Source organism: Mesoplodon mirus (assembly GCF_964341445.2).
Source record: "Mesoplodon mirus genome assembly, chromosome: 5".
NCBI classification, from domain to species: Eukaryota; Metazoa; Chordata; class Mammalia; order Artiodactyla; family Ziphiidae; genus Mesoplodon; species Mesoplodon mirus.
The window spans coordinates 42,840,353-42,866,963 of NC_138980.1; the positions used below are offsets into that span (position 1 = coordinate 42,840,353).

General features: G+C 42.6%; 2 protein-coding genes and 1 pseudogene across 3 annotated transcripts in view; 2 read left to right on the forward strand and 1 right to left on the reverse strand.

The window, feature by feature from the left end:
• The first annotated feature begins 11,026 nt into the window (after window positions 1-11,026).
• On the forward strand, window positions 11,027-11,878 carry LOC309805311 (protein LRATD2-like; annotated as a pseudogene). The gene has a single exon. The product of its transcript is annotated as a protein LRATD2-like (transcript).
• Window positions 11,879-14,089: 2,211 nt separating this feature from the next.
• MBD3L1 (methyl-CpG binding domain protein 3 like 1) lies at window positions 14,090-14,635 on the forward strand (the record flags this gene model as incomplete). Its single annotated transcript, XM_082623240.1, is given in 4 exon segments — window positions 14,090-14,121; window positions 14,123-14,176; window positions 14,178-14,531; window positions 14,533-14,635. Coding segments are annotated over 4 exon segments (543 nt in total).
• Window positions 14,636-16,140: 1,505 nt separating this feature from the next.
• Window positions 16,141-26,611, reverse strand: part of MUC16 (mucin 16, cell surface associated) — a gene marked incomplete at its 5' end in the record, with an annotated part of 78,960 nt that continues 68,489 nt past the window's right edge. Inside the window, 6 exons of the mRNA XM_082623241.1 lie at window positions 16,141-16,407; window positions 17,736-17,854; window positions 18,057-18,104; window positions 20,077-20,243; window positions 24,546-24,613; window positions 25,534-25,694. Coding sequence (XP_082479367.1) covers window positions 16,309-16,407; window positions 17,736-17,854; window positions 18,057-18,104; window positions 20,077-20,243; window positions 24,546-24,613; window positions 25,534-25,694 — 662 coding nt within the window. The 3' untranslated portion in view covers window positions 16,141-16,308. The remainder of the gene's footprint in view (window positions 16,408-17,735; window positions 17,855-18,056; window positions 18,105-20,076; window positions 20,244-24,545; window positions 24,614-25,533; window positions 25,695-26,611) is intronic.

A 26,611-nucleotide genomic window follows, 5' to 3' on the forward strand; every position in this document is an offset into this window, starting at 1 on the left:
TTTTCCTCAGGCATATTTTATTTTTTAATATCTAATATGAAACTAATTTCTCACTCATAATTAATACCCCAAACTTAAATTATGTTTTTTCAGTGCCCACTTGCCAGTGACCTGCATGATTACACCTGTAGCAAAGAGAGGAGGGTAATGAATTCTGATAATAAGAATGACCGCAAGGTACACGTGACCATGAAGTGTATCATAAAGGGTACTTTGGACTTCTGTAGGATTTTGAGGCAGTCAGGATGGCAGAGCAGTCTAAGACGTTGTGTTCAGGATTTTGGCTTATGTTATATGATTTGATTGCTATTGAAGACATCAAGAATTTTTTGTATATTGAATGCTTTGAGGGCTAACCTTTCTCCTATCATTGGTAATTGTAAACTTCGTTTTCTCAAAGGCCAAAACAATTTGATGGAATTAAATTTAATTCATGAGAAGCCCCAGTCAGTCATATTAGTAAGAAGAGGGAAATATTGGTCATTGTTATTATTTGAAACTTTATTTTTACTTTTATTTTTTTTTTGCGGTACGTGGGCCTCTCACTGTTGTGGCTTCTCCCGTTGCGGAGCACAGGCTCCGGACACGCAGGCTCAGCGGCCATGGCTCACGGGCCCAGCCGCTCTGCGGCACGTGGGATCTTCCCGGACCAGGGCACGAACCCCTGTCCCCTGCATCGGCAGGCAGACTCTCAACCACTGCGCCACCAGGGAAGCCCAGCTGTTTTTTTTTTTTTAATGGATAACCAGTTGTCCCAACACCTATTCTCAATTATTTGAAATGCTATCCCAATTTTGTGTCAGTAGCTGATGATCTTTTCTCTTCTGTTAATCTTTTTTTTCTGTTTGTGACCCAATATCATCCTTTAATGACTGTGATTGTATATTTTGATACCTGGTAGTTAGAGGCCCCTCAGTATGCTTAAAAAATGTCTAGCTCTTCTTAAGTATGTATTCTTCCAGATGAGTTTTAGCATTAGCATATCAATTTTGTTAAAAATCCTATTGTAATTTTGATTGGAATTACATTGAATTTGTAAACTAATTGGGTAAAATGGCACCTTTACCAGATCAAGTCTTCCCATTAGGGAATGTGGTATGCCTTTTCGTTTACGCAGTTTTTAAAGTTTCCTTCAGTGAATATTTAGTTTTTCTTGTGTGTGTATTACACATAGAGTTTGTTCTGAGGTTTAAAAAATTTTTTCTGTGGCTGTTATTAATGAGATCAAAAGATCTTCTTTCTACGTATTTTACACATTATTAAGGTTATGCTGCATATACAATTCTGTGTCCTGTTTTTTTAACTTCATGTGTCATACAAATTTCTTCACTAATAGTTTTTATGATTTCATAATTGCCCATTAAATTTTCATGTCATAATTTATTTAACCATTAACATACACTTGACTTCTTTGTATTTCTCAGTGTCATATAAAATCATCTTCAAAATTTCAAAAATTTATTGTGTGCCTTATAGAGCTATTTACATAAAGTTGAGTGCTGCATAATTCAGAGAATGTCTGTATACTGAATATAATTTAATTTTCTTGATTACTAAAGGTTAATATTGAATCAGATTTTAATATTTCTTCCACAAGGCCTATAGAGGTGTAGGACTCTTTCCTCCTAGGCTAAAGACACTAATTTGCAGTGCTTTTTGATCATTAAGTCAATTTTTATGCCTTTTTTTAAATCTCTGTCCTGCTTATAGACTTCCAGTCTTCTTACTGCCACCTGCATGCCCACATGGGATAGTTTCTCCTCCCACTTCTAGTTTACCAATTTTAATTTTTTATGAGTTTGGAAACCAGACTGCCAGGTCCTTTAAAATCGAATCCAAGTAAAGATTAATAACCTATGAGAAAGGGCTTTGATGAATCTCTAGGAGTAATGGGCTTGATCTTTAGGGCATGGACTTTGGTGATCTCTGTTTTATTTCTGAAGAGGTCTTTTTCCATCTCTTTTATTTCCTTGGTTCTTTGCTGTACTTTAGATAGATGAGATTCTCAGATAGCCAAGTTACACCTGAATGAAGTTTCATTACAATTACTAGGTTGGCAACGTAACATGAAAATGCCCCGCTCCCTTTCTTCTGCTGAATTCTGACTCTTGACTTCCTTTTTTGTTCCTTTCACACTGTGCATCAGGCTTGGTTCACTCAACCTAGAGAAACTGTGACATGGGCTTCAGATGTGTTGGATAAAGTCCAATTGAAACCTTTATTTCCCCTCACTTTTCTTCCTCTCACCTTTTTTTTTAAATAATTGAAAACTCTTTACATTTCACATCAACAAAGCTATAATTCCATTATATTTTTTAAAAATTCATCTCTTGTCTGAAGCCATTTTGGATTCAAAGAAATTAGGGGTATTCCATTATATGAAAGAAAATAAAGACAGTTTACACAACTCTACTGTATTCTTCCCTTTACTCATTGCTACTTGATAAGGGCTGTGGTACCAAACCATGATTGTGTGGTCATTCTCTGTAAAGGCCAGTCATGCTCCCTTTGCTGCCAATGGCTCCTCCTAATATTTAACTCCCTTGTAAGTATTTACATGCTTTGAGTAAAGGGATCTGCAGGCTCAATAAAACCCATACAATACTGGAGAATCGACTCAAACTTCTTATTAGTGGTGGGTCAGTGGTGTCATATTTGTATTTGGGTACAGTAAATACCCTTGATGATGACAGAATTGTAATTTCTTTAGTATACTGTCTTTGAAAAAATGTGTCAACAATGAGTGCAAAATAGGTGGTCATCAATGTTTGCGGTTTCAACTTTAGATCAACTTAAAGTTTCTTTTACAATGCCATTCCTTAGTCATCTTTTAATACATGGAATTGTGACATACTTGCATTTGCTGGTGAATGAACGTTTTAAGCTCTTACACAATGGCACAGCCTACCAGTCAAGAGTTTATTTTTGGCAGCATCTTCATTTATGGGTATTTGTTTATATGACTGTTTGAACATTTCATTACATTTTTATCACCATTTATAAATATGAATAGAAAATGGAAATGCTGATACTAGTAATAAGAAACAGTTTTCGGGGCTTCCCTGGTGGCGCAGTGGTTGAGAATCTGCCTGCCGATGCAGGGGACACGGGTTCGAGCCCTGGTCTGGGAAGATCCCACATGCCGCGGAGCAACTGGACCCGTGAGCCACAACTACTGAGCCTGTGCATCTAGAGCCTGTGCTCCACAACGAGAGGGCGCGATAGTGAGAGGCCCGTGCACCGCGATGAAGAGTGGCCCCCACTCGCTGCAACTAGAGAAAGCCCTTGCACAGAAACGAAGACCCAACACAGCAAAAATAAATAAATAAATGTATTTAAAAAAAAAGAAACATAGTTTTCTTAAACTTAATACAACTGAGCAAAGATGGAGTCATTAACTATATACAAAGCAGTGACTCTAATTAGGACAAAATCAGAAAATATAATACAAGCTGGAAGTACTTTTTCAAAGATCAGATCTTAAAGGTGAGTTGCAATTAGGAATTGAATAGTGATTTTCAGCTCTCTCGGGGAAAAATGCTCTCGTGATATACTGTGCATTTAATTTTTTTCATAATCAGCTTTTGTACATGTGTTCAGGAGTATATGAATAAACTAGGAGGGAATGGGTTGGAAATAAACTAGGGTTCCACCTGTAGAAAGTTCCAAATGGAACTTAATTTTCCCCCCTTTCCCAGTTGAAATGTCTTTTACAGAATTTACATTGTCAATACCAAGTACTTCCAAACTCTGTAGAGAACTGAGGAAGAGGTCTGTGCCTAAAAGTGTCTGTGCCAGACAAACAGATGTGCTTTTTGCCTGTTGCTTTTGCCTACTAAGGAGCTCTGCTGCTAAAACTGAACAATTAACAGTGGTTTCTTAATTTTCAGGAAGAATGGATTTAAAGGTTTGCATTTTGTGAATTGTTCTTAAATGTTTGATACTTTCTATCTCGTGAAGAGTTGCCAACAAATTTGAAAGGAAAAAAGCAAAATCAACTATACTTCAATAAATTTAAAAAAAGGGAAAAGGCAGACATATTATTTCTTAAAATACATTTTTTAATATGTGGGAGATCTGCATAAACAAAATATAGCCAAATTTAATGTTAGTCAATTTGTGTCAAGTCCATGTGGAAGAATTAAATCCATCAACATTTCATAGGGTTCCACAATGACTACCCGAATTTCTAAGTCCTGCCACCTGAACTAGTTTGAAAACCAACACTTGACACTTCTGACTGCCTTTTGTTATTGTGGGGGAAAGGAATATCATTAGTTCAGTGGTACAAAGTAATATTTAAAATAAATTTAAAAGACCAGAGGAGTAAAGTAAATGTGAGTGTAAGAAAAATAATGTAACAATGGCTACTGTTTCCCAGGCACTTATTATTTAGCAGGCTTAGTGCCAAGTATTTTGCAAACATAATTTGATTTGATCCTTACAACCATCCTGTGAGGTAACATCACCCATATTATTAGACAGATGAAAAAAAGAAGGCTCAGAGACTTGCTCAAGTTCACATAGCTGGTAATTGGTGAGTGACACTGAGATTCAAACCCAAGTTTCCAGATTCCAATCATGATCATGCTGTAATGCCTCGTTGTGTGTATAAAATTTAAAAAAAAAGTTTTAGAATTGATATGCAGTAAAGCACACAAATCTTTTTGCACTTATGTTAACCTTTGTAATCATTAACCACTCAAGATATTGACCATTTCCATTAACCCAGAAGGCTCCCTCCTGCCCCCTCTCAAGTCAGTTCCCCCAGAGTAATCACTACTCTGCCTCCATCACCATAGACAGATCCGTTTTAGAGTAATCTAACTTTTTGGAATTATCACCCAAAAATTCCATCTACCAATCCTTCACCCTGCCATTTTAGCCGTAGTGTTCAAAGCTGCTCTAGTTCTAACTTTTCAAGCACTCACTGTAGAGACTAGCTTTTGGAAATGGTTTCATATTCAATCTCCTGTATTATTCTGAAATTCATACTAACTTTGGGGGGAAAAAAAAAAGTCCTGAAGTAGATTCAAAGGATTTACCAAACCAACCTCTCTTAGAAACACCAGGGACACCAGGTTGCTTGACTGAAGTAACTTGGCTTATCTATTTCCAATCATGGCTTCTCATTAGGGGCCAGATGATCACAAAAGGTCGTCTCAGTTGATGGAAGTAAAGACTAACCAGAAAGAGTATGTGACAGTGATTGCTTTGCTTCATCTTACAGCCCATGAGGAAAACGTATGTCCAGATATCTTCCACAGTTGGCTTGCTCTTCTATGATGCAAGGGAAAGAAGAGTCAAAGGGAAGAGGATCTAGGTGGAGGCAAATGGGGAAAATGGGACCTTCAAGGAGGCTTTAACATAGGGGCTTTATGTGCCTTGCTGACTAGCTCTCAAAACCGCATTACTTTCTTGTCCAACCTGGCAGTGACAGGAGGAGTGTCACAGCTTCACCTCAGGCTCTCAGGCTGGCGTTGGTGAATTTCAGCGGTGATTTTAGACAACACAGTCGGCTTTCTCTCTCTTCCCTCCCCACCCCACCCCCCAGGGCTGCTTTTTGCACCTCATCCCCGATTCCCACCTCAGCCCAACTGTGGCGTTTCAAGCAGTCTACAGATTACAGCTCAGCATCAAGGAAAGAATAACTGACATTTATAACGACCAATGACTCACCTGTGCGTGTGAGGTGACTGAGGTGGGGGAGGGGGGCATCTAAAGGAACGTTCCGGCCCTCAAAGCAGGAGGACTGGCCCAGAAATGGGCGCACGTGACAACAGCATCACCCAGCGCGACCTCACCCCTGGGGGCAGAGCTGAACTATCTAGGGCCTGGAGATCTATTGAATTCCCCTTCTTCTTCCTCACAAAATACCAAGGACCCCGCCAGTCAGAGGCCCCTGAGGAAAAGAGGAATGCCCAAACCTCACAGGGCGGCAGGGCCAGGGTTCACCTTCTCCGCGCAGAGAAGGGTTTGGTCTCCGTTCTCTCTCGAAGCTGCTCATCACCCACAAACTGTGGAGAGGGCGGAGTTGCCCGTTCTTTGGAGGTGCGACGGCCCCGTCGCGAAGGCGGCGCCACCGGGAGGCCGGGAGCTGCGGGTTCCCGGGTGCCGCTCAATTGGGCTCTGGCGACGCGGACCAGTGATACCCAACCCCCCCGCAGGTGGAAGCTGAGAGCTCTCTGAGCGCAGGTCACGGGTCGCCCTTACGGCCTCCGGTCTCGCCCTCCGCGCATGCTCCGCGCGGCCCCGCCCCCGGCCGCGTTCGCGTCCCAGCTGAGCGCTCACTTCAGGGCTGAGAGCTGACGCCGAGTTGAGGCGGAGAGCCGGCGTCTGTGAGGCGGCCGCTGACCGGAGAGGGCCGCTGACAGGAGAGGGCCGCCGCGCTTTGCCGGGCGCAGTTTCACCGCAGGCAGCGGAGCGCGGCGAGGTGCTCGGGGAATTGCGGGCCGGCGGGCGGCGTCGGCCTCACAGGAGACCCCGGGGCCTGGGTCTTGACCCCCACGTGCCAAGAGCATCTCGGAGCCGCAGGTAAGAGACTGGCGAGCCGGGCGGGAAAGGTGGCTTCGGGGAGGGGGGCGTTCGTCTCCAGCGCCTGAGCTTCAGGGAGAGGGACGGGGCGAGCGGGAGACGGCGAAGTGGGCAGCCAACGGAGCCCATGGCGATTCGGCTACTGATTTATTTTGTGTCCTGAAATTTTCTTTTATGAAGGATTTGATAAGAGCTGAGAGAAAGAGTACTTGAATAACCGTAAACTTAGTCAAAAACTTTTAGGAGAAAAATTCTTTTGGGCAGACTCCTAGTACGCATTTCTTTGTGTACTATTCTCCTTTAACCACCACAGAGCTGACAAAAATTAAATTTTAATCTCCTCGGTGAAATAGCAAACCACAGCTTTTCTAGAGACAATGAGCCCTTTGACAATTTTTAAAAATTCGATTATGTAAATATTTTCAAGTTTTACAAACATTTCTCACTTTTGTGAGTAACTGCAACTTTCTGAGTGTGAGAACTTTATCGCTCCCCCCACCACCCGGCCCCATGCTCCATGTTGATAGCTTTTTGTAAGTTTTCATTTAAATTTTTTTCGTATGTGGCGATCGGTCAAAGTGGTTGGTTTTACTTTATGATCTATTTAGTAAAAAGGACTTGTCTATTTACGGTGTAAAATATAAAATAACACACTAGGAAAAAATTTGCCCCTCTTTCTTTAGTGTAGATGACAAGCTGACTATTCAGAATGTCATTTTTTCCCCAAGCGTCAATGATTTCTGTAATATTTTGCCTTTTTCTGCTAATCTGTGTATGTATGGTGGGTACAATTATTCCTTAAATATTTTCCTTTAAATGGACTTGACTCGTTTTCTCTTTGTTTTATCCTTGGTTGTCCTCATATCCATGAACTGATAATTTTGTGCTAGTTGTAAATGAAAAACTAGTTCTTTCTGAAGATGTCTTGCTTAAAGCACTTGGGAAAGACCACATCTATGTAACTTTGGTTCCAGATTGATTGCTTTGTATTTTCAGGTAAATGAACTTCATAATGATTCTTCTTCTTGCTTTTGATAATTTTATTCTATTTTCGTTTTTGGATGTATTAATTGTAGCTATTTATTAGTTCTCAACAGATGTTAATTGACATCACTTTTAATAGGTAACTGGTGTTTCCTCCCCCCACCACCATCCTACCTTTGTTGAAAAAAAAATTACAAAAGAAATACTCTGCTTGCAATCACTAAACAAACCAGGGGTGAATAAAGAAAAAGTTAATATATTCCTCCTCTCTCAGATCTCTCCCTTCTCCACTGTACTTCTTGGGGTAGCCAACATTAACCAACACTTTGAGTATTTTTCGACATCTTTCTCTTTGCTCAAAAATATATAAGCATATATATACACATATATAGACTTTTTTGTAACTTGCTATATTCATTTAAGAGTATATCGTGGTTATCTCTTTGGGTTAGTCAATGGACCTCTCAAAATTAAGAAAAAGCTGAGTAACATTCCATAGTATACTACACCATAATTTATTCTGTTGTTCTCCATCTGATGGATGTTGTTTGTTTTCTTTTTTTTTTTTGCTATTGTAAACATTAGCCCACTCTAACACATGATTAGAGAAGCAAACATTCTGAATAAAATATTAGCAAAATAAATCCAGCTGTGTATTTAAAAGACATACATCATGATCTAGTAGGGTTTATTCCATAACGGCAAGGACAGTTAAATATTAACATAATTTATTGTATTAACATATTTCAGGGTAAAAACTATATGATTATCTCTCTTTTGTGGTAAGTGGGGGGTGAGGGATGGAATTTATATTGTATTTTTATAAATTGCATAGGGAGATACCTGCCCAGGTGGGCAGTAGTCCAAGTTTTGTACCATTTTTGATCCTCAAAGTTGATAGACAAAAGCTTTTTTCCTGGAGTCTTTGGGGGAACTTTTTGGGACCTTGGCCTTGGCTTTGACCTTGGCCTCATTCATGGTCTGTGATTACCACAGTGTCGTACTCTTGACTATATGGGAAAAGAAAAACAACATACTTCCAGAGACTGGGGTGGATGATATGGGTGAGACTGTCTAATTTAGGGCTGGCACTTATTAACATCTTGTATTTGACTACTTTGGGCTTAATGAGCACCTTGTTGGCCTCTGTACAGATTAATTTTCATTGTCTTGGAAACATTGGCCTGAATCTTTTGAGGCCTTTCTTGTTGTGCTTGTGGACCAAATATGCATTCCCACCTCAGTCCTCCATGCATCTGGGAGTCAGGACTGAGGATTGAGGCAGACCTGTGAGCACATTTCTCCCACGTCTCCTGTCCTGGGCCTGATGGTGGGTGTCAGGAGTGGTGGATGTGGAGGGGGCCAGGTAGATCAAGATGGGACTGTGGTGGGGATGGTTATTTCAGGGGATGCTCAACGCATCCTCCCCTTTGATTCTCAAGGGACCTGGGACCCCATATACAGTTCTCTTTCCTCCTGTTCTGAAGCAGAAGCTTCCAGACCTCAGCCCTCCCAGGGAAATCAAAAGATTGTGTGAGATCCAAGGTTCTGCCAGTCACTCCCTACACACAGCCCCTATACTCTCCCCATCTGTTTTGTGGGGACAGGCGGCCCTTCTTCTGGGCCCAGACACCACTCAGGTTTTTAGTTGGTCCTGTTGTTCATCATCCCAGTTAGAATATGGGAGGTTGCTTGCAGATCTAGATGAGGGCATCACATGTGATATACAGTGGGCAGGACCTGCAAATGATGTCTAGTATGACTGTGACTCTTCTGCTATATTGAGGCCCAGGTATTGTGTCTGCTTCATTCACTGAGTTTGTTAAGTGTCTCAGAAAGTGCCTGCATGTAGTAGATGCTTAATATATACTGTGGAATGAATGAACTTCAACCAGAACCATCCCAGGTATCTGAGTGGGCCTGGGGCCTCTCATCCTTCCCACAGAGATCCCTACTCTGGCCACACCAAGGACAAGGACCAGGATCAGCAAGATGGAATCTCAAACCTCCTTTGCATTGGAATAGCAGGTTGCTTTCCATGTGCTTTTCTAAACTCAGGAAGGCCACAGACCAGTGGGGTGTGGCAGATGGCCTTTCATGGGGGAGGGGAGAATAATAACGAGGAACAACCCCGGCACGTCCAGCAGCCCTTTCTACAGAGCCAGGCACCAGACAGGCACCTGCCGTAGGTGATCCAGTAGTCCCTACAAGGAGGACTCTGTGAGGTTTATCCTCTACCACCCCACTTTGAGGAGCAAACCGAGGCTCAGAGACATTTGGTCACATTCTCAAACACACAGCTAGCAGTGGGCAGAGTCACCACTGTACTGAGGAGGGGGCCACACTCACCTAGTGAACCACTGGTCCAGTACCTGTTGGGCGGTGTTGGAAGTGGGGTAGGTGGACAGCAATGTGGCCACGTAGGAGACATTTCTCCCTGGTAGGTACCATGGATTTCACAGGCTTCTACACTGTATCTTCCTGGAGGGTACCCATCCTTCAGGCCTCATTTAGTTTTAGAGTTGATTCATCTTTGCCTGCAACAACAGGGGACAGTTGGTGGCATCACCGTGAACTACCAGGAGGATGGAGGTCTGTAGCTCACCCAGGAACTCCCAGCCCCTCTGGCACGTGTGCAAGAGGAGGGACAGGAGTGGCCGCCGTGAAAAATGCTTTGGCCTTTGAAAGTACATTTTGAATCTGGTTGAGGGGGAAAGTTATACAGTTGTTACCTTCTAGGCAGTTTGTTAGCTGAGGAACAACAGACCTCCCTGTATTTTTTTTTTTTTTTCTTTTTGCTGTATGCGGGCCTCTCACTGTTGTGGCCTCTCCCGTTGCGGAGCACAGGCTCCGGACGCGCAGGCCCAGCGGCCATGGCTCACGGGCCCAGCCGCTCCGCAGCATATGGGATCCTCCCAGACCGGGGCACGAACCCGTATCCCCTGCATCGGCAGGCGGACTCTCAACCACTGCGCCACCAGGGAGGCCCGACCTCCCTGTATTAATAGTCTGTTTTCCTTCCCCTGGGGAAGCCGGGAGCAGGATCTACGTACAACCCCAGCTCTCCTGATCTGGTGCTTGTTGCTCACAGGGCTGAGCAGGAGCTGCCAATGGCAGGCAGCAAGTCTGCTTCCTTCTTGTGGAGCCCCACCTCCCCGAGAGCAGGTTGAGGGGGAGCAGCAGCCCCAGCAGGCGGGAGGGGATGGTGTGAACAGGCAGTGCCCTCCTACCTTCAAGTCTTGAGGCGCGATGTAGCTGTAAAGGGCAAGACGTGTGTCCCTTCCCCCTGCCCAGCCTCGCTGCCACCGCGCCAGGAGAGGAACTGCGGAGCCCACACTTGCAAACTCCCCTAGAAGTCTCAGGGTGCAGCGCCCCCCTTCCCAGAATTCCCCACGGCCTCCACCTCTCGCGGGTGGTCTCAGTCCCTGTCCGGAGACCTGTGCCAGTGACCCTAGTGGCGGTTCCGCTTTCTCCTCCCTCGGCGGTGTGATCTTGCATCCGCAGTGTGATGGGAAACCATGCGGAGAAAATGACCCGCCTAAGTTATTAGGAAGTTCCCACAGCCGACCCGACGGGCCCCACATCGGAATCTCCTACATCTTATCCAATGGCGATGAGGCCGTGGAGTCGCAGCCGCTGCCCCAGAAGCCGGATGGCGGCGGCGGCTGTTGGCCCAACTGCAGGGACGCGCAGCCGCTGCCCCCGCCGTGTACCTCCGACCCGCGGCTGCGCGAGGTGGGGCGCTCCGAGTTCTACCGCCACGACTGCATCTACCAGAAGAGCTTTGCGCGGGCTCTGTGGCGCTGAGCACCTACACGCCCGAGAACCTGCTCAACAGTGCCGACCTGGCGACCTGGGGGAGTTCGTGTGGCAGGCGCAGTACCCGCACTGGACTGTATACGTGGGCAATTTCCAGGTGGTGCATTTGCATCGGCTGGAGGTGAGCAACAGCCTCCCACCCGACGCGAGCCGCGTGGTGAACCATCTACAGCTACGAGCCGCGGAGCCCCAGCGCCACGGTGCGCAGCGTGAGCTGAGCAGACGCCACTCCGAGAGCTTCACCCGATTGGTGCCCCCTAGGCCAGCGCGGGTTCAAGATCGGCGACGAGCCGCGCGCTTCGGCCAGCAGCCCTATGGGGTGCAGATCCAGCTCTTTGCCCAGCGCAACCACGAGCTCGAGTTCCAGAGCCTGGAGGACCTGATTATGGAGAAGCGGCACAACGACCACTTCGGGCATGCAGCGGCGCTGCGGGAGCTCGCCAAGCACCTGCACCCCGCGGAGCTGGAGGAGGGCGAACGCAACGCCACGCAGACTGCGCCAGGCCGGGAGGAGGAGGACCGAAAGGCGGTGGTGCACTGATGCGCGAGCTGAGTGCGGAGATGTGAGGCGAAGCTGTTTGCAGCACCTGCTGCCCCCTCCCTTCCCGCTCCCTCCTCCACCACCTTGTGGTCCGTGTCTGGGCTCCTGGGCCATTTGGAAAACGGAGAGTTGGAGAAATGCTTAGGCTTTGGCTTGAGCTTCTTATCTTGGACGGAGGAGGAAGAGGGAGCAGGGAGGAGCCCTTTGGCAGGGGGAGATTCCTGTCCGCCCGCTCAATCTTTCGTCCTTTCTGAAGTGGGGTAAACTGTTGACTTGCCTGACAATCCCTGCTAGACCTGGATCCAAAAATCGACGCTTCTGACGCGCGCGGGGGTGGAGAAAAATCGGAGTACCGTCGCCTGCCATTGCCTCCTACCCGCTTCCCCTCCCACCCTGGGCTTGGAGGATGCCCTGTACTAAGGCCAGAGCCGGTTTGTGGTGGCGTTACCCGGGCGGAGCTGTCTGTGGGATCCGGCAGTAGGGGGTGATTTATTTTATGGGATTCCTAGCGTGCAAAGCTGGTGAAATCAGGACCAGGTCTGGGAGCAGCAGGCTAAAACCTAGCAGCCTTCTGTGATGTGTAACAAATAGTTGAGTAAATTTGGGCTACAAAACAGAGATTTTGCTACCTCCCTCCTCCCCATCCCCAAGCAATTCATATTCTGTAGCTGGCTTCTAGCTGAGTCTCCCTCCTGCTTCAGCTGCCACTTCCCAGGTTACAGGTAAATCATAGGCCAGCTAGGAGAAGGACCAATTATGGTTCTGTTTTGCTGCCTTTGTTTCTCGCCTGCTCTTGTAGGCGCTTACAGCTGCTTTATTTGTTATCAAAGGAGGGAATAGCCCTTTGTGTCTCTGATCTAATTAAACCTGTTTGCATTCATCCGCCAGGTCACACGTTGGCTCATGTCACCCCATAAAGTATCCACTACAGAAGCAGCCAAACAGGGTCAAATATATATATATTTCACTGTCATCACTGACTGTTAATGATGTACCACACTCAGCCCTGGTCTGGGACTTTGAAGAAATATCAGTCTCCTTTTGGAAATGTAGATCTAGTTCCTGTGTTTAATAATCTTTAAAGTTTAGTAAAAAGCTCTGTGTTTATATTCTCCTGGTTGTGGAAAAACGGAGCAAGATAAATGTGGGTAAAGACATGTAACAGAGAGCCTGCAATACCTAACAGATTTGGATTTTCTTTTATGCTTAACACAGTAGCGAAAGTTGAAAGAAACGACCAGTGTGCAGGCAGCAGTAGGGAAGAACAGAGCAGCACTGTCTAGCAGCTCCGGGGGCTGGGGAAGCCAGCTCTCTTTTTCACTCCCTCATCTCTGTCTCCCTCCTTTGCCTTCAAATGGAAAGTGAACGTCAGATCACACTGAGGCATAGCAGTGACCAGCTGTTGTTACAAACGTCTTTGTGAGAAATCTGAATTTGAGGGAAGAATGCCAGTAAAATCCATACCAAGAGTAGCATTCTCCATCTAGAGAAGAGATTTTTGATAATAGGGCTTGAAAATGAACCAGAAGAGGAAATAGATCTACTCCAGATGCTGCTTTCCAGTGCAATGCAAACGTTTTTTACAGGGTACCAGAAGTGTGAAATATGTTATGCTTCAGAATGGTGATTCCGTTGGAAGTTTTCTTAGGGTTATCATGCCTAAAGTAAAGCAACAACCCACCGGTGAAGGCTCCAAAAAAGGGAATCACATCAACTGTTGGATCTTTCCTGAAAATGGCAGTGTTGTGAATAAGAGTTTTTAATTCCCCGGGCAATGGCTACACTGGCACTTAAAAATATATATATAAGGACACGGGGAGGGAGAAGGGTAAGCTGGGACGAAGTGAGAGACTAGCATTGACTTATATACACTACCAAGTGTGAAATAGATAGCCAGTGGGAAGCAGCCGCATAGCACAGGGAGGTCAGCTTGGTGCTTTGTGACCACCTAGAGGGGTGGGATAGGGAGGGTGGGAGGGAGACCCAAGAGGGAGGAGATGTGGGGATATATGTATATGTATAACTGATTCACCTTGTTATGAAGCAGAAACTAACACACCATTGTAAAGCAATTATACTCCAATAAAGATGTTAAAAAAATATATATATATATATTTAATATTTGTTTCTCCTTAGGAATAAGAGGTTAGAACTATTTTGTCCTGTACAATTTCATGATTAATTTTATAGGATAAGAAGAAAAGAAGCCTGATGGTCAAGACTTCACAGAGGAAGCAATGTGATTGTAGAAACCAATCCAAAGCGTGGCTTAAGCACCTCCATCCCTTTGAGAATGTCTGTACATATTCAAGAGGCTGGTTACTAGAATCACATCCTATCCTGGCAATGAGATCAGATGCCATCAATGGGAGGAAGCCTTGGATAAGCCCCAGCAAGTGCTCTGGCAGAAGAGACTGCATGGATTCCAGGCCTTCAGTGGAACCAGAGAACCCTTAAGTACTTTGGATCTTGCCAGAGCCTTGCAAAAACTTGCAACTAGTTGCACAGGTGAATCTCTGCCAGGAGTTCTCACAGGTGGTCTGAACTCCAGCCCCAGGCCCACCCCTGCCCAGTCTTCAGATTTGGCAGAGATGATTCCAGGAGCTGGTCTGGGTATCTCACAGCTCCTCTGCAAACAATTTCCGGTGACTGAGTAAGATACCAGGAAACAGGAAAGTGAAGATAGCAAGAGAGAGACTGAGGATAGCATTGATTGCAGACAGGCTAGCTATCAAGGCAGAAAAAGTGAGGGGCTAAGAAGGATGTCCTGACAAAGACTGTTGAAAAAAAAGAGAAAATGGTGCAGATGAAATGGTACACCACAGCACTTTATTAATGACTCTCTGCAGTGTCTGTAAGTTTTTCTTGCTTTGAGCTTTTGAAACTTTAAAACAAACCAATACTTTTCTTTCATTAAATTCTTTTGCGTGGCATAGAAAATATAGACAGTGATCTATTTATATTTGTTTGTTTGGTTTTTGCTGGCCCCTCAGCTTGCGGGATCTTAGTTCCCCGACGAGGGATCAAACCCGGGCCCACGGCAGTGAAAGCGTCGAGTCCTAACCACTGGACTGCCAAGGAATTCCCTAGATAGTGATCTTTTTGAGGGGAGTGATTTGGTTTCTGGTGAGAAGAGGAGATCTTTCCCCTTCATGTTGTTATCTCATTTTCCTCTCTATGTATGTTATTTATTTGTATTTTAAAGTCAATAGAGAGTTATCAAAGTTATGGGGTTATTTAGTTTTTTTGCCCTTACAATCACAGAATAAAACCTACCTTTTCACAATGGATTATGCTTTTTTGTATAACACCCAGTAGATTCCAAAATAATATTTCATTAAAGAGCTGTTATAAATATGTTCTCAAATAAGATATCTACTACTAGGTCTCTATTTTTGTGTTGCATGCTAATTCAGAGTTGCATATAATGAGATAACCAAACTTTTCCTCATTTTTAAAGATGTTTATGTGTTGAAAATTTGATTCATGAAAATTGACATGCCATTTGGGGTATCATGATATCAAAAGAGACTGTTTTCAGCATCATTAATCTAACAATAAGTCACTGCTTGTTGGGATTTATTTGCCTGTTTGCCTCATCAAGCATGTTGTATTATTCAAATCCTCTTTATCATGACTTACTTTTGTCTGAGGGATTTATAGTTTCTGAGAGCGAGGTGTTAAACAATAATAGAGCATCTGTAGTAAAACAATAATAGAGCATCTGTAGTATTTGTTTCATGCCTGGGATGCTTCGCACTGCCTGTTAGGGAGTTTTAATCTTTAAATCCAAAGCAGACCCTATCTCTCTAGAGTTTGGTATTACTCAGGGATTCAGTCTTCCCAGATACCTAGTCATTTCAGCTCCCAAGTCCCAAGTCTGACTGCAGAGTCATGTCAGACCCACTCATTCCTTCTTGGTCTGTTTCCCACCTTGGAGGACCTGGGATGAGGGAAAGGAGTCACCAAGGCAGATTTTCTGGACGTCCTGGTGAATCTGAACATCAGAGAACGAAGTAGTTCAAGGGGAACTTGAGACTGTCCGGGCTTCAGGGAAGGGGGTGCAGAATATGGAGGAATAGAGATGGGGTGATGGCTGCGCAGGAGTCAAGGAGAGACGTGTGTAGTGGGTGACTAGGTAGGCAAACCTCACACTTAAGTGGGATGTTGATTTTGTTCATTGATAGTGTCTGTGCCTGTTTCACCAATCCTTGTGTCCCTGAGGGATGATACGGTGTGAAAACATAAGACAGAAGTTGCAGTTGTCTTTAGGACATAATGAAGGGGAAAACTTTAATCTCAGTGCAGTGTGAACCAGGTAGGGGCCAAGTCAAGAAAGGCCCAGAGGTTGTGTCTGACCGATGTGGTTTATTTCTGTTCCGGCCAAGCTCCTTTGGAACCTGACTGGGAAAAGGGGACTGAAGCAGATGTCACTGCAGCTTCCTCAGGTCCACGTGTGGCAGGTAATAGCCCAGGCATTGTTGCTGAGCCTCGCAGTCTTCCTCCTCCTTCTGCCTGGAGACAGTGACCTGTGAGGGTGAGCAGAGGGCATCAGAATGGACCAGTCATTGCCAAGTATCGGGGGCTACAGGGGAGGGACATGCCCACAGCCACAGAGACCTGATGTTCCTGTGTGTCTCTCTTCCTTTTTTCTCTTTTTCTCGTAATTTTCTCTCCCAGCCCTTTTCCTCTCTTTTCTCCCTCTTTCACCTCTTTCTCTTCTTCTCTCTTCCTTTTAACTCTCTTTTTTTTCTACCGTTTTCTCTCTGATATCCCCTTCATATCTTCTGTTTTCCTCCCCCCACCCCAACTTAACTGGTGTATAACTGACATACCGTAAACTGCATACATTTAAAGTGAATGATTTGATAAGTTTGGATTATAAACTTATTGAACCATCCCCACAATCGAAATAAGGAATGCTCATTATCCCCCCAATTGTCCTCATGTTCTTTTGCAGTTCCTCCTCCCCTGCTATTTACAAACACATTCTTATTCCCAGACAACCACTGATCTGATTTCTGGCCTCAGAGATTAGCTAGTATTTTCAAGAGTTTGTTTATAAATGGAATCATACTATAAGTACTCTTTTTCATCTGACTTCTTTCGTTCAGCATAATTATTTTGAGATTAATCATTGCATGTGTTAATAATCCAGTACTATTGCTAAATAGTATTGAATTGTGTGGATATACCACAGTTTGTTTATCCCTTCACCTGTTGATGGACTTCTGGGTTGTTTTTAGTCTTGGCTAGTACAAATATTATTATGAACATCTGTGTACAAGTCTTTGTATAGACATATGTTTTCATTTCTCTTGGATAAATTTCTAGGACTGGATGGTTGCATAGATGTATGTAACTTCTTTTAAAATTTATTTTTTAATTGAACTATAGTTGGTTTACAATGTTGTGTTAATTTCTGCTGTACCGCAAAGTGACTCAGTTATACACATATATACATTCTTTTATATTCTTTTCTATTATGGTTTAATCTCAGGATATTGGATATAGTTCCCTGTGCTATACAGTAGGACCTTGTTTAGCCATTCTATATGTAATAGTTTGCATCTACTAACCCCAATGTAACTTTTAAAGATGTGTCCATGTTATTTTTTACCAGCACTATATGCGAGGTCCAGTTGCTTCATATCTTCAGCAACACTTGTTATCATCTTTTTAATTTTAGCCATTCTCATGTGTAGTGGTATCTCATTATGACTTTCATTTACATTTCCCTAATGACTAATGTTGTTAAGAAAAGGAAAAGGCAAACTACACTCAGACTAGGAGAAAATATTTGCAAAACATATCCCCAGCAGAAGACAGGTATTTGTAATATATAAAGAGCTCTTACAACCTGATAGTAAGAAGGCAACAACACTTTCTTGCTAACCAGGAAACAGCAGATCAGGCACGTGATGAGCACCAGGAGTCCTGCCAGGCAGATGAGGATGATGGCCCAGAAGGGGAGGTCTGGGGAGACAAGTGCTTGTGTGAGCCACCTCCTATCATTCCCCTAGGGCTCCTGATTCCCCCTACTGTGCCTCAAAGTCCTTAGCATGGGTTGGCCAGCATTCATCATCATCTAATACCCTGGGTACATGGTTCCCTTTAGTGAGGCAGAGAATCAAAATATTCCCTCCCCATCCTGGGCTGAAGCGTCTTTGAGGCTTACCCGAATTCTCAGTCAAGACATTGTTTCTATTGGGAGAATACCCTGAAACTGAATGAAATGGAGAATGCATGTGAGTGTGTTTTACTTTTTTAAATAAAACTTTTCAAATACACAGAAAAATAGAACCACATTATAAACGTCCATCACCTAGAAATAACAATATATAATTTATCCAGTTAAAACAGTATCATACCCAATGTGTAAATTATTTTTTTTTATTTTTTTTTTCTTTTTGCGGTATGCGGGCCTCTCACTGTTGTGGCCTCCCCCGTTGCGGAGCACAGGCTCCGGATGCGCAGGCCCAGCGGCCATGGCTCACGGGCCCAGCCGCTCCGCGGCATATGGGATCCTCCCAGACCGGGGCACGAACCCGTATCCCCTGCATCGGCAGGCGGACTCTCAACCACTGCGCCACCAGGGAGGCCCCCAATGTGTAAATTATTAACACTTGCTACCCTTCCATCATCCCATAATTCCATTGAAATATTAAAGTCATGTAGCCATAATGATGATTCACTCCATTTTAGTTTGCATCACTGGAAAATGATATTTTGCTACATAATAACAAAGCCATTTTCACACTACAAGAGTGATATTTCAAATCATACCTCTGGGAATGGATGACTGATGATGGGCTGGACCATCTTATGCTAGTGGAGGGGAGAATGGATCATCACAGTTGACAAGACCATGGGATCTCTTTAAATTTATAAATTCCCACTCAAAACTCTCTTCTCTGGCTATGAATACATTCTCTCCCTTCTCCTTTACTGAGTTTTTAATGCTTATTTTCCAGGATTCACCTATACTGTAACTTCCTCCAGGAAGCCTTCTGATTACCACTCCCAAGTATGGACTGGTTCACATCAAATAATTTATAATTTTAAATTGCCTATTCTTCTTATTTCCAACTACAACACGAACTCTATGAGGGTAGGGACACATAGCACCCATTGGGCAATGGGAAAGGGTTTCAGGTCCCCCTGCTCGTACAACCCCAGGCAGATTCTTAAGATATGCTGCCTGATACGAGCAGGAACAAGTGCCTTTTTAATTAATTTATTTTATTTTATTTTATTTTTTATTTTTTTCTACATCCACTTGGAGGTTTATTCTTACTTCCATTCAAACCAGGTTTACAAAATGTATGCTGTGATTAATTAATTAATTTTTTACTTAAAAAAATTTTTTTAAATTAAAAAAAATTTTTTAACATCTTTATTGGAGTACAGTTGCTTTACAGTGTTGTGTTAGTTTCTGCTTTATAACAAAGTGAATTAGCTATATATCCCCACATCCCCTCCCTCTTGGGTCTCCCTCCCACCCTCCCTATCCCACCCCTCTAGGTTGTCACAAAGCATCGAGCTGATCTCCCTGTGCTATGTGGCTGCTTCCCACCAGCTATCTGTTTCACATTTGGTAGTGTATATATGTCAATGCTACTCTCTCACTTTGTCCCAGCTTACCCTTACCCTTCCCCATGTCCTCAAGTCCATTTTCTACGTCTGTGTCTTTATTCCTGTCTTACCCCTGGGTTCATTAGAACCATTTTTCTTTTAGATTCCATATATATGTGTTAGCATATGGTATTTTTCTCTTTCTGACTTACTTCAACAAGTGCCTTTTTAAATTAAAATTAATTTTAATTAAGTAAAATTTTAAAAATCTGGTGGTACTATTAAAAATCATTAACCATAAAAGCCAGTCACAATAGCCATTCTTAATATGCTCAAGAGCCTCACGTGGCTTATGCACTGGATAGCACAGATATAGAACATTTCCTTCACTAAGAAAGTTCTATTGCATGGTGCAGTCTAGGAGAAGGCGAGTGTCTCTTATATCCCACTGAATGTCCTTTCCTCTCCCTCAGTAGTGGGTAAAATCTGTGGGAGTATGCACCTCCTGCCAGCCTGGGAAAGTTCAGTACTGACTCATCCCCAAGTCTCCAGATTCCCAGGAAAGTCCCCACGTGAGGAAATTGGAAGCCCCCACTTCTGCCCCAATGATCAGGGAGCCTTACCATCCACAAGGACACTATTCCTGTCCAGGATAAAATTCTGCAGCTGGGTACCATTCTTGGTCAGCCGCAGGAATTCCTCATAGATGGCAACTCTGTCCAGTCTCTGAGGCAATGGTGAGCAGTTACACTGAGCATCTACTCCAGTGTGGTTGCTGGGAGGCTCAGACCTGGAAGGACACGAGGGATGAACAAGGGTATCTGGAATTCTACCCCGATTCCTGGTTCCCTGCTTCTAGTCCTGTCTAGGAGAACTTTCTGCAATGATGTAAACACTTGTGTTTGTACTATCCAATACAGTCATTATTTGCCCCATGTTGTTATCGAACACTTAAAATATGGCTAGTGTGAGTGAGAAGCTGAATGTCTCATTTTATTTAATTGAATTAATTTATAAATAAGTAGCTGCAGGGAGAACATTTTGAAATGTTGGAGTAAGGACTTCTGAAAATCTGTAAAAACAATGAGAGCACTGGCAAATATGGTCAAAATCAACTTTTTCAGAAGTCTAAAAATTAACCGAAGGCTTGCAACAATTCAAGCAGCATTTAGTTAAGAAAAAATGTTTGAATCTTGGTAAATGGAGTAAATGTTATGGTGTTATAACTTGCACAGTTCTCATCCTGCTCTCACAAGGGGCTCAGTAACTTTGAAAACCATAATGGGTTTAGAGCTCCCCAAAAGACCCATCACCATTGAATTGTCACTATTTGACCTATCTTGCAGCTCCTTGAAAAAGCCTCATTTTCGGAGCTTGTCTTTATTTAACTCAGAGTTTGTTTATTGGAGTATAATTGCTTTACAATGTTGTGTTAGTTTCTGCTGTATAACAAAGTGAATCAACTATATGTATACATATATCCCCATATCCCCTCCCTCTTGCATCTCCTTCCCACCCTCCCTATCCCACCCCACTAGGTGGTCACAGAGCACCGAGCTGATCCTCCCATGCGATGCAGCTGCTTCCCACTAGCTAGCTATTTTACATTTGGTAGTGTATATATGTCAATGCAACTCTCTCACTTCGTCCCAGCTTACCCTTCCCCCTCCCTGTGTCCTCAAGTCCATTCTCTACGTCTGCGTCTTTATTCCTGTTCTGCCCCTAGGTTCTTTAGAACCTTTTCTTTCTTTTTTTTTTTTTTTTTTTAGATTCCGTATATATGTGTTAGCATACAGTATTTGTTTTTCTCTTTCTGACTTACTTCACTCTGTATGACAGACTCTAGGTCCATCCACCTCACTACAAATAACTCAGTTTCATTTCTTTTTATGGCTGAATAATATTCCATTGTATATATGTGCCACATCTTTATCCAGTCATCTGTCAGTGGGCACTCAGGTTGCTTCCATGTTCTGGCTATTGTAAATAGTGCTGCAATGAACATTGTGATACATGTCTCTTTTTGAATTATGGTTTTCTCAGGGTATATGCCCAGTAGTGGAATTGCTGGGTCATATGGTAGTTCAGAGCTTGTTTAGTGAGGAAAGCCTAACCCCATGGCACTTGCCACAGTCAGTGGTAATTGTTTTACACTATGCCCAAGGGAGCAATACCAGTTGAGGCAAGCAAGAGGTGAGCTAATAACTTAAAAGAAAAAATTGGGAAATGAGGTGTCTACAGGGGGCTTTGAAAAGCTCCAATGTATTCCTGGGTATCTAGAAGACCACAAGAGTCCGGTGCAAGACTTGAGAAGGTCTTAAACTCTTACCTCTAGCTGAAAGGTTGGCTTAATATCTAAAAAAATTGATCAATGTAACATACCGTATTAATAAAATAAAGGACAAATACCACGTTTTCTTTTTTTCCCACATGTTTTCAATAGATACAAAAAAGAATTTGACAAAATATAATTTCATGATTAAAAAAAACTCAGCAAACTAGGAATGGAAAGAAACTTTACAAACCTGATAAACAGCATTCATGCAAAGACTACCCCTAACATCATACTTAATGGTGGAAGAGTGAAAACTTTTCCCTTAAGACCAGGGACAAGACAAGTATGTCTGCCCTCATCTTATATGTTATTCACATCACACTGAAGGTTCTTATGGGGCCAATTAGGAAAGAAAAAGAAATAAAAGGCATTTAGGTTGGAAAAGAAGATGTTAAACTCTCTATTTGCAGATGACATGATATTGTATATAGAAAAATCCCAAGAAACACACACGCACACACAGACACACACACACACACACACACTACTAAATCCTATTAGTTCAGCATGATTGTAGGATAAAAGAGCAATATGCAAAAATCTATACTGTATTTCTATACACTAGTTATTAACATTCTGAAAATAAAGTTAAGAAAGCAGTTCCATTTACAATAGCATCAAACAATGTACAAAACACTTTGGAATAAACTTAACAAAAGAAATGTAAGATTTGTATATTCAAAACCATAAAACTTTGTTCAAAGACTTTTAAAAAGACCTAAATAAATGAAAAGGCATCCTATGTTCATGAATTGGGGATTTAATATTATTAAGATGATAACACTCCCCAAATTGACCTAAAGATTAAATTCAATCCCTATCAAAGTCCCAGCTGGCTCTTTTGCAGAAATTGATAGCTGATACTAAAATTAATATGGAATTTCAAGGGACTGGAATAACCAAACCAATATGGAAAAAGAACAACGCTGGACAGCGCCACTTCCCAACTGCAAAACTTACTACTAAACTGCAGTAATCAAAACACTGCCACTGGCAAAAAGATAGACATACAGATCAATGGAATAAAATTTACTGTCTGTAAGCAAAGTCATGCAATTATGGACAATTGATTTTCAACAAAGTTTCCAAAACAACAGGGAAAGGATAGGCTACTTAACAAATAGAGCTGGGACAACTAGATATTCACATGCAAAAGAAGGAAGTTGGCCCCCTATCTCAGCATGTACAAAAATTAACTGAAAATAAATTAAAGATCTAAATGTAAGAGATAAAATTATATAACCTTTGGAAGAAAACTTAAGAGTAAATCTTCATAACCTTGGATTAGTCATTGCTTACTTAGATATGGTACTAAAAGCACAAAAATCCAAAGGAAAAAGTAGATAAATTGGATTTCACCCAAATGAAAAACTGTTGTGCTTTAAAAGATACTATCATGAACATGAAAATCCAACCTTTCAAATGGGAGAAATATTTGCAAATCATGTATCTTGTAAGAGTCTAGTATCTAGACTATATTAAGAACTATTATACCCCAACATTAAAAAGATAAATCAATTTTAAAAATGGGTAAAGGGCTTGAATAAACAATTCTCCAAAGAAGATATAAAAATGGTCAATAAATATATGAAAAATGCTCAACATCACTAATCATTAGGGAAATGCAAATCAAAACTACAGTGAGCTACCACTTCACACCCACTAGGATGGCTATAGTGGGGAAATAAAGGGCAGTAATAATCGTTGGTGAGGATGTGAAGAATTTGGAACCTTCATACATTGCTGAAGGGAATATAAAATGGTGGAACCTCTGTAGAAAATAATTCAGTAGTTCCTCAAAAATTAAACATAGTTACCCTATGACCCTACAATGCCCATTCCTATTTATATGCCCAAAAGCATTGAAAACATAAGTTCACATAAAAACTTGGATATTAATGATCATAACTGCATTATTCATAATAGCCAAAAAGTGGAGACAATCCAATGTCCATCAGTGGATGTACAGATAAAAGTGGTACAGCCATCCAATAGAATATTATTCAGTCCTAAAAGGGAATGAAGGACTGATATATGTTACAGCATGGATGATCCTGAGAACATTATGCTAAGTGAAAGAAATCAGTCTCAAAAGACCACATAGTGTATGATTCCGTTTATATACATTTCATACAAATGGAATGCCTATTGTTCAGAATAGGCAAATCTACAGAGGGAGAAAGTAAATTGTTTGTTAGGGGGTGGGGGTGAGGGAAGAATGAGTGACTGCTAATGGGTGGGTACAAGATTTCTTTCTGGTGTGATGAAAATGTTCCTCCCTCCATTAGGTAGTGGGATCGTTGTACCACTATATAAATATACCACTAAATTACATACATCAAAAAGGTAAATTTTATGGTATGTGAAACATATCCCAAGACGTGTATAATTATGGCTAGTAGCTACAGTATTGGACAGCACGGTTAGACTGCTGGATTCTAAGTCATCTGGTTCTAACCCCCATTTCCCATGGATTCTGCCTTCAGTGGCTGATTTCTTAAGACATGAATGCTACACTCTGTATTCCATGGCCCCCAGCACCAGACAACTTCATGCCTACCTAGGTTGACACAAGCTCTTCTGAGTTTCTAGCCCGTTGTACTTGCTGGTTCAGGAACAAGCTGATGTTTGGGTAACAGCTCTATATTCCTAGGGCTCTCCTCCATAACAGCTAGGAACTGAGAGACTATGGCAGTGGGACACTTTCAAAGGACAGAACAAACCTCCAAAATGATTGGGTCCTGAGTTGGAACTCACCTGAATGCTGAAACTTGACAGTCAGAAAAATAACTCTTGATGCTGCTGTTTCGGAAGAGCTGGTTGAGCTGAAAGACAGGGCAACATTTCCTTTTGGTCAGAATCCATGGCCCAGTGGCATCGGAGAATGCCAATTAACCAAAGAGCACACTTCCCCATCTTTTTTTTTTTTTTTTTTTTTTGTCGGTCCAGTGGTTAAGAATCTGTGCTTCCACTGTAGGGGGCATGGGTTTGATCCCTGGTCAGGGAACTAAGATCCCGCATGCTGAGTGGTGCGGCCAAAGAAAACCAAACAAACACGAAAACGAAAAAGAAAACACTAGCCCAGGGCCTGTTCCAGGGTGTGACTTGGGCTAGCAAGTGAACCTCTCTATGGCTGTCTCTTAGTTCGTAAAATGGGAATAAGAACCTGTCTTCATGAATTGTTAAAAAAAAAAGTCACCCTCCAGGTAACCAACAAGGATCTACTGTATAGCACAGGAAACTATACTCAATACTTTGTATTAACCTTTAAGGGAAGAGAATCTGAAGAAGGATATATATATCTGAATCGCTGTGCTGTACACCCAAAACTAACATGATATTGTAAATCAACTATACTTCAATTTTAAAAAATGTCCAGCATATATACACTACCAAATGTAAAACAGATAGCTAGTGGGAAGCAGCCGCATAGCACAGGGAGATCAGCTCGTTGCTTTGTGACCACCTAGAGGGGTGGGATAGGGAGGGTGGGAGGGAGACGCAAGAGGGAGGAAATATGGGGATATATGTATGTGTATAGCTGATTCACTTTGTTATAAAGCAGAAACTAACACACCATTGTAAAGCAATTATACTCCAATAAAGATGTTTAAAAAATGTCTAGATTGCCAAACTGAAAAAAAATTAAATGTGCACATCAAAAAAAAAGTCACCCTCTGACTACCCAGTGTCCATAGGTCAGTCTCTACATGGGAACAGGGTGGACAAACGACCCCATTCTCACCGCATCCTCAATATTTCTCTTGTTCTGCTGGTGTTTGGGGGTGCCTGGGGCTATGTCCTGGGAATAGATTAAGTTGGTGACAGTGAAATTCAGCTGGAAGTTCTGGAAGCTGGGACTGATTGTTGGTTGGTCTGTTGGTATATGAATTGATGACTCCACTTCTAGAATAAAAAGAAAGTATGAAGTTTTTAACAAAGAAGTCATTACAGCCAGTCTACTTATTCCTGGCAATGTGGACTGAGGTGGGTTTTTAGAAGTGGGCTACACTCAAAAAGAATGAAATAATGCCATTTGCAGCAACATGGATGGACCTAGAGATTATCACACTAAGTGAAGCAAGTCAGAAAGAGAAAGACAAATACTGTATGATATCACTTATATGTGGAATCTAAAATTTGATACAAATCAACATATCTATGAAGCAAAACCAGACTCACACACATAGAGAACAGATTTGTGGTTGCCAAGGGGGAGGGGGAGGTGGGAGGGAGGGAATGGGAGTTTGGGATTAGCAAAGGCAAGCTATTATATATAGGATGGATAATCAACAAGTTCCTTCTGTAGAGCACAGGGAACTATATTCAATATTCTGTGACAAACCATAATGGAAAAGAATATGAAAAAGAATATGTATATGTATAACTGAGTCATTTTTCTGTACAGAAGAGGTTAACACAACATTGTAAATCAACTGTACTTCAATAAAATTTTTTTTAAAAGTGGCCTACAGAAGACCGTTCATCTACCTGTCCACCTTGAATCCATTCATCTGTCTGCCTGTCCAACTCTCCACCAAGCATTATGAGAGTTCACTAGGATGTGGTGAAGAGGAGCTTGGGCTTCTCTGGGGCAGAGTTGGCAGGTGCACGTGCTGACCATCTCAGTGGGCATCTATCACACACCTTTGCTGACCTAGGTTCCTAATGTGTCTTCTTGCCTCTGTTCTTCCTCCCCGTCCCCAATCATTGTCCTTGTAACACCGAGAGGATGCGCTTTCTAAAGTAGAATTCTGAGTGTGTCCTGTTCCTCCACAAACCATTCCAGTGCCCAGGAAAGTCCCTGCCCACATCTTTAGCTA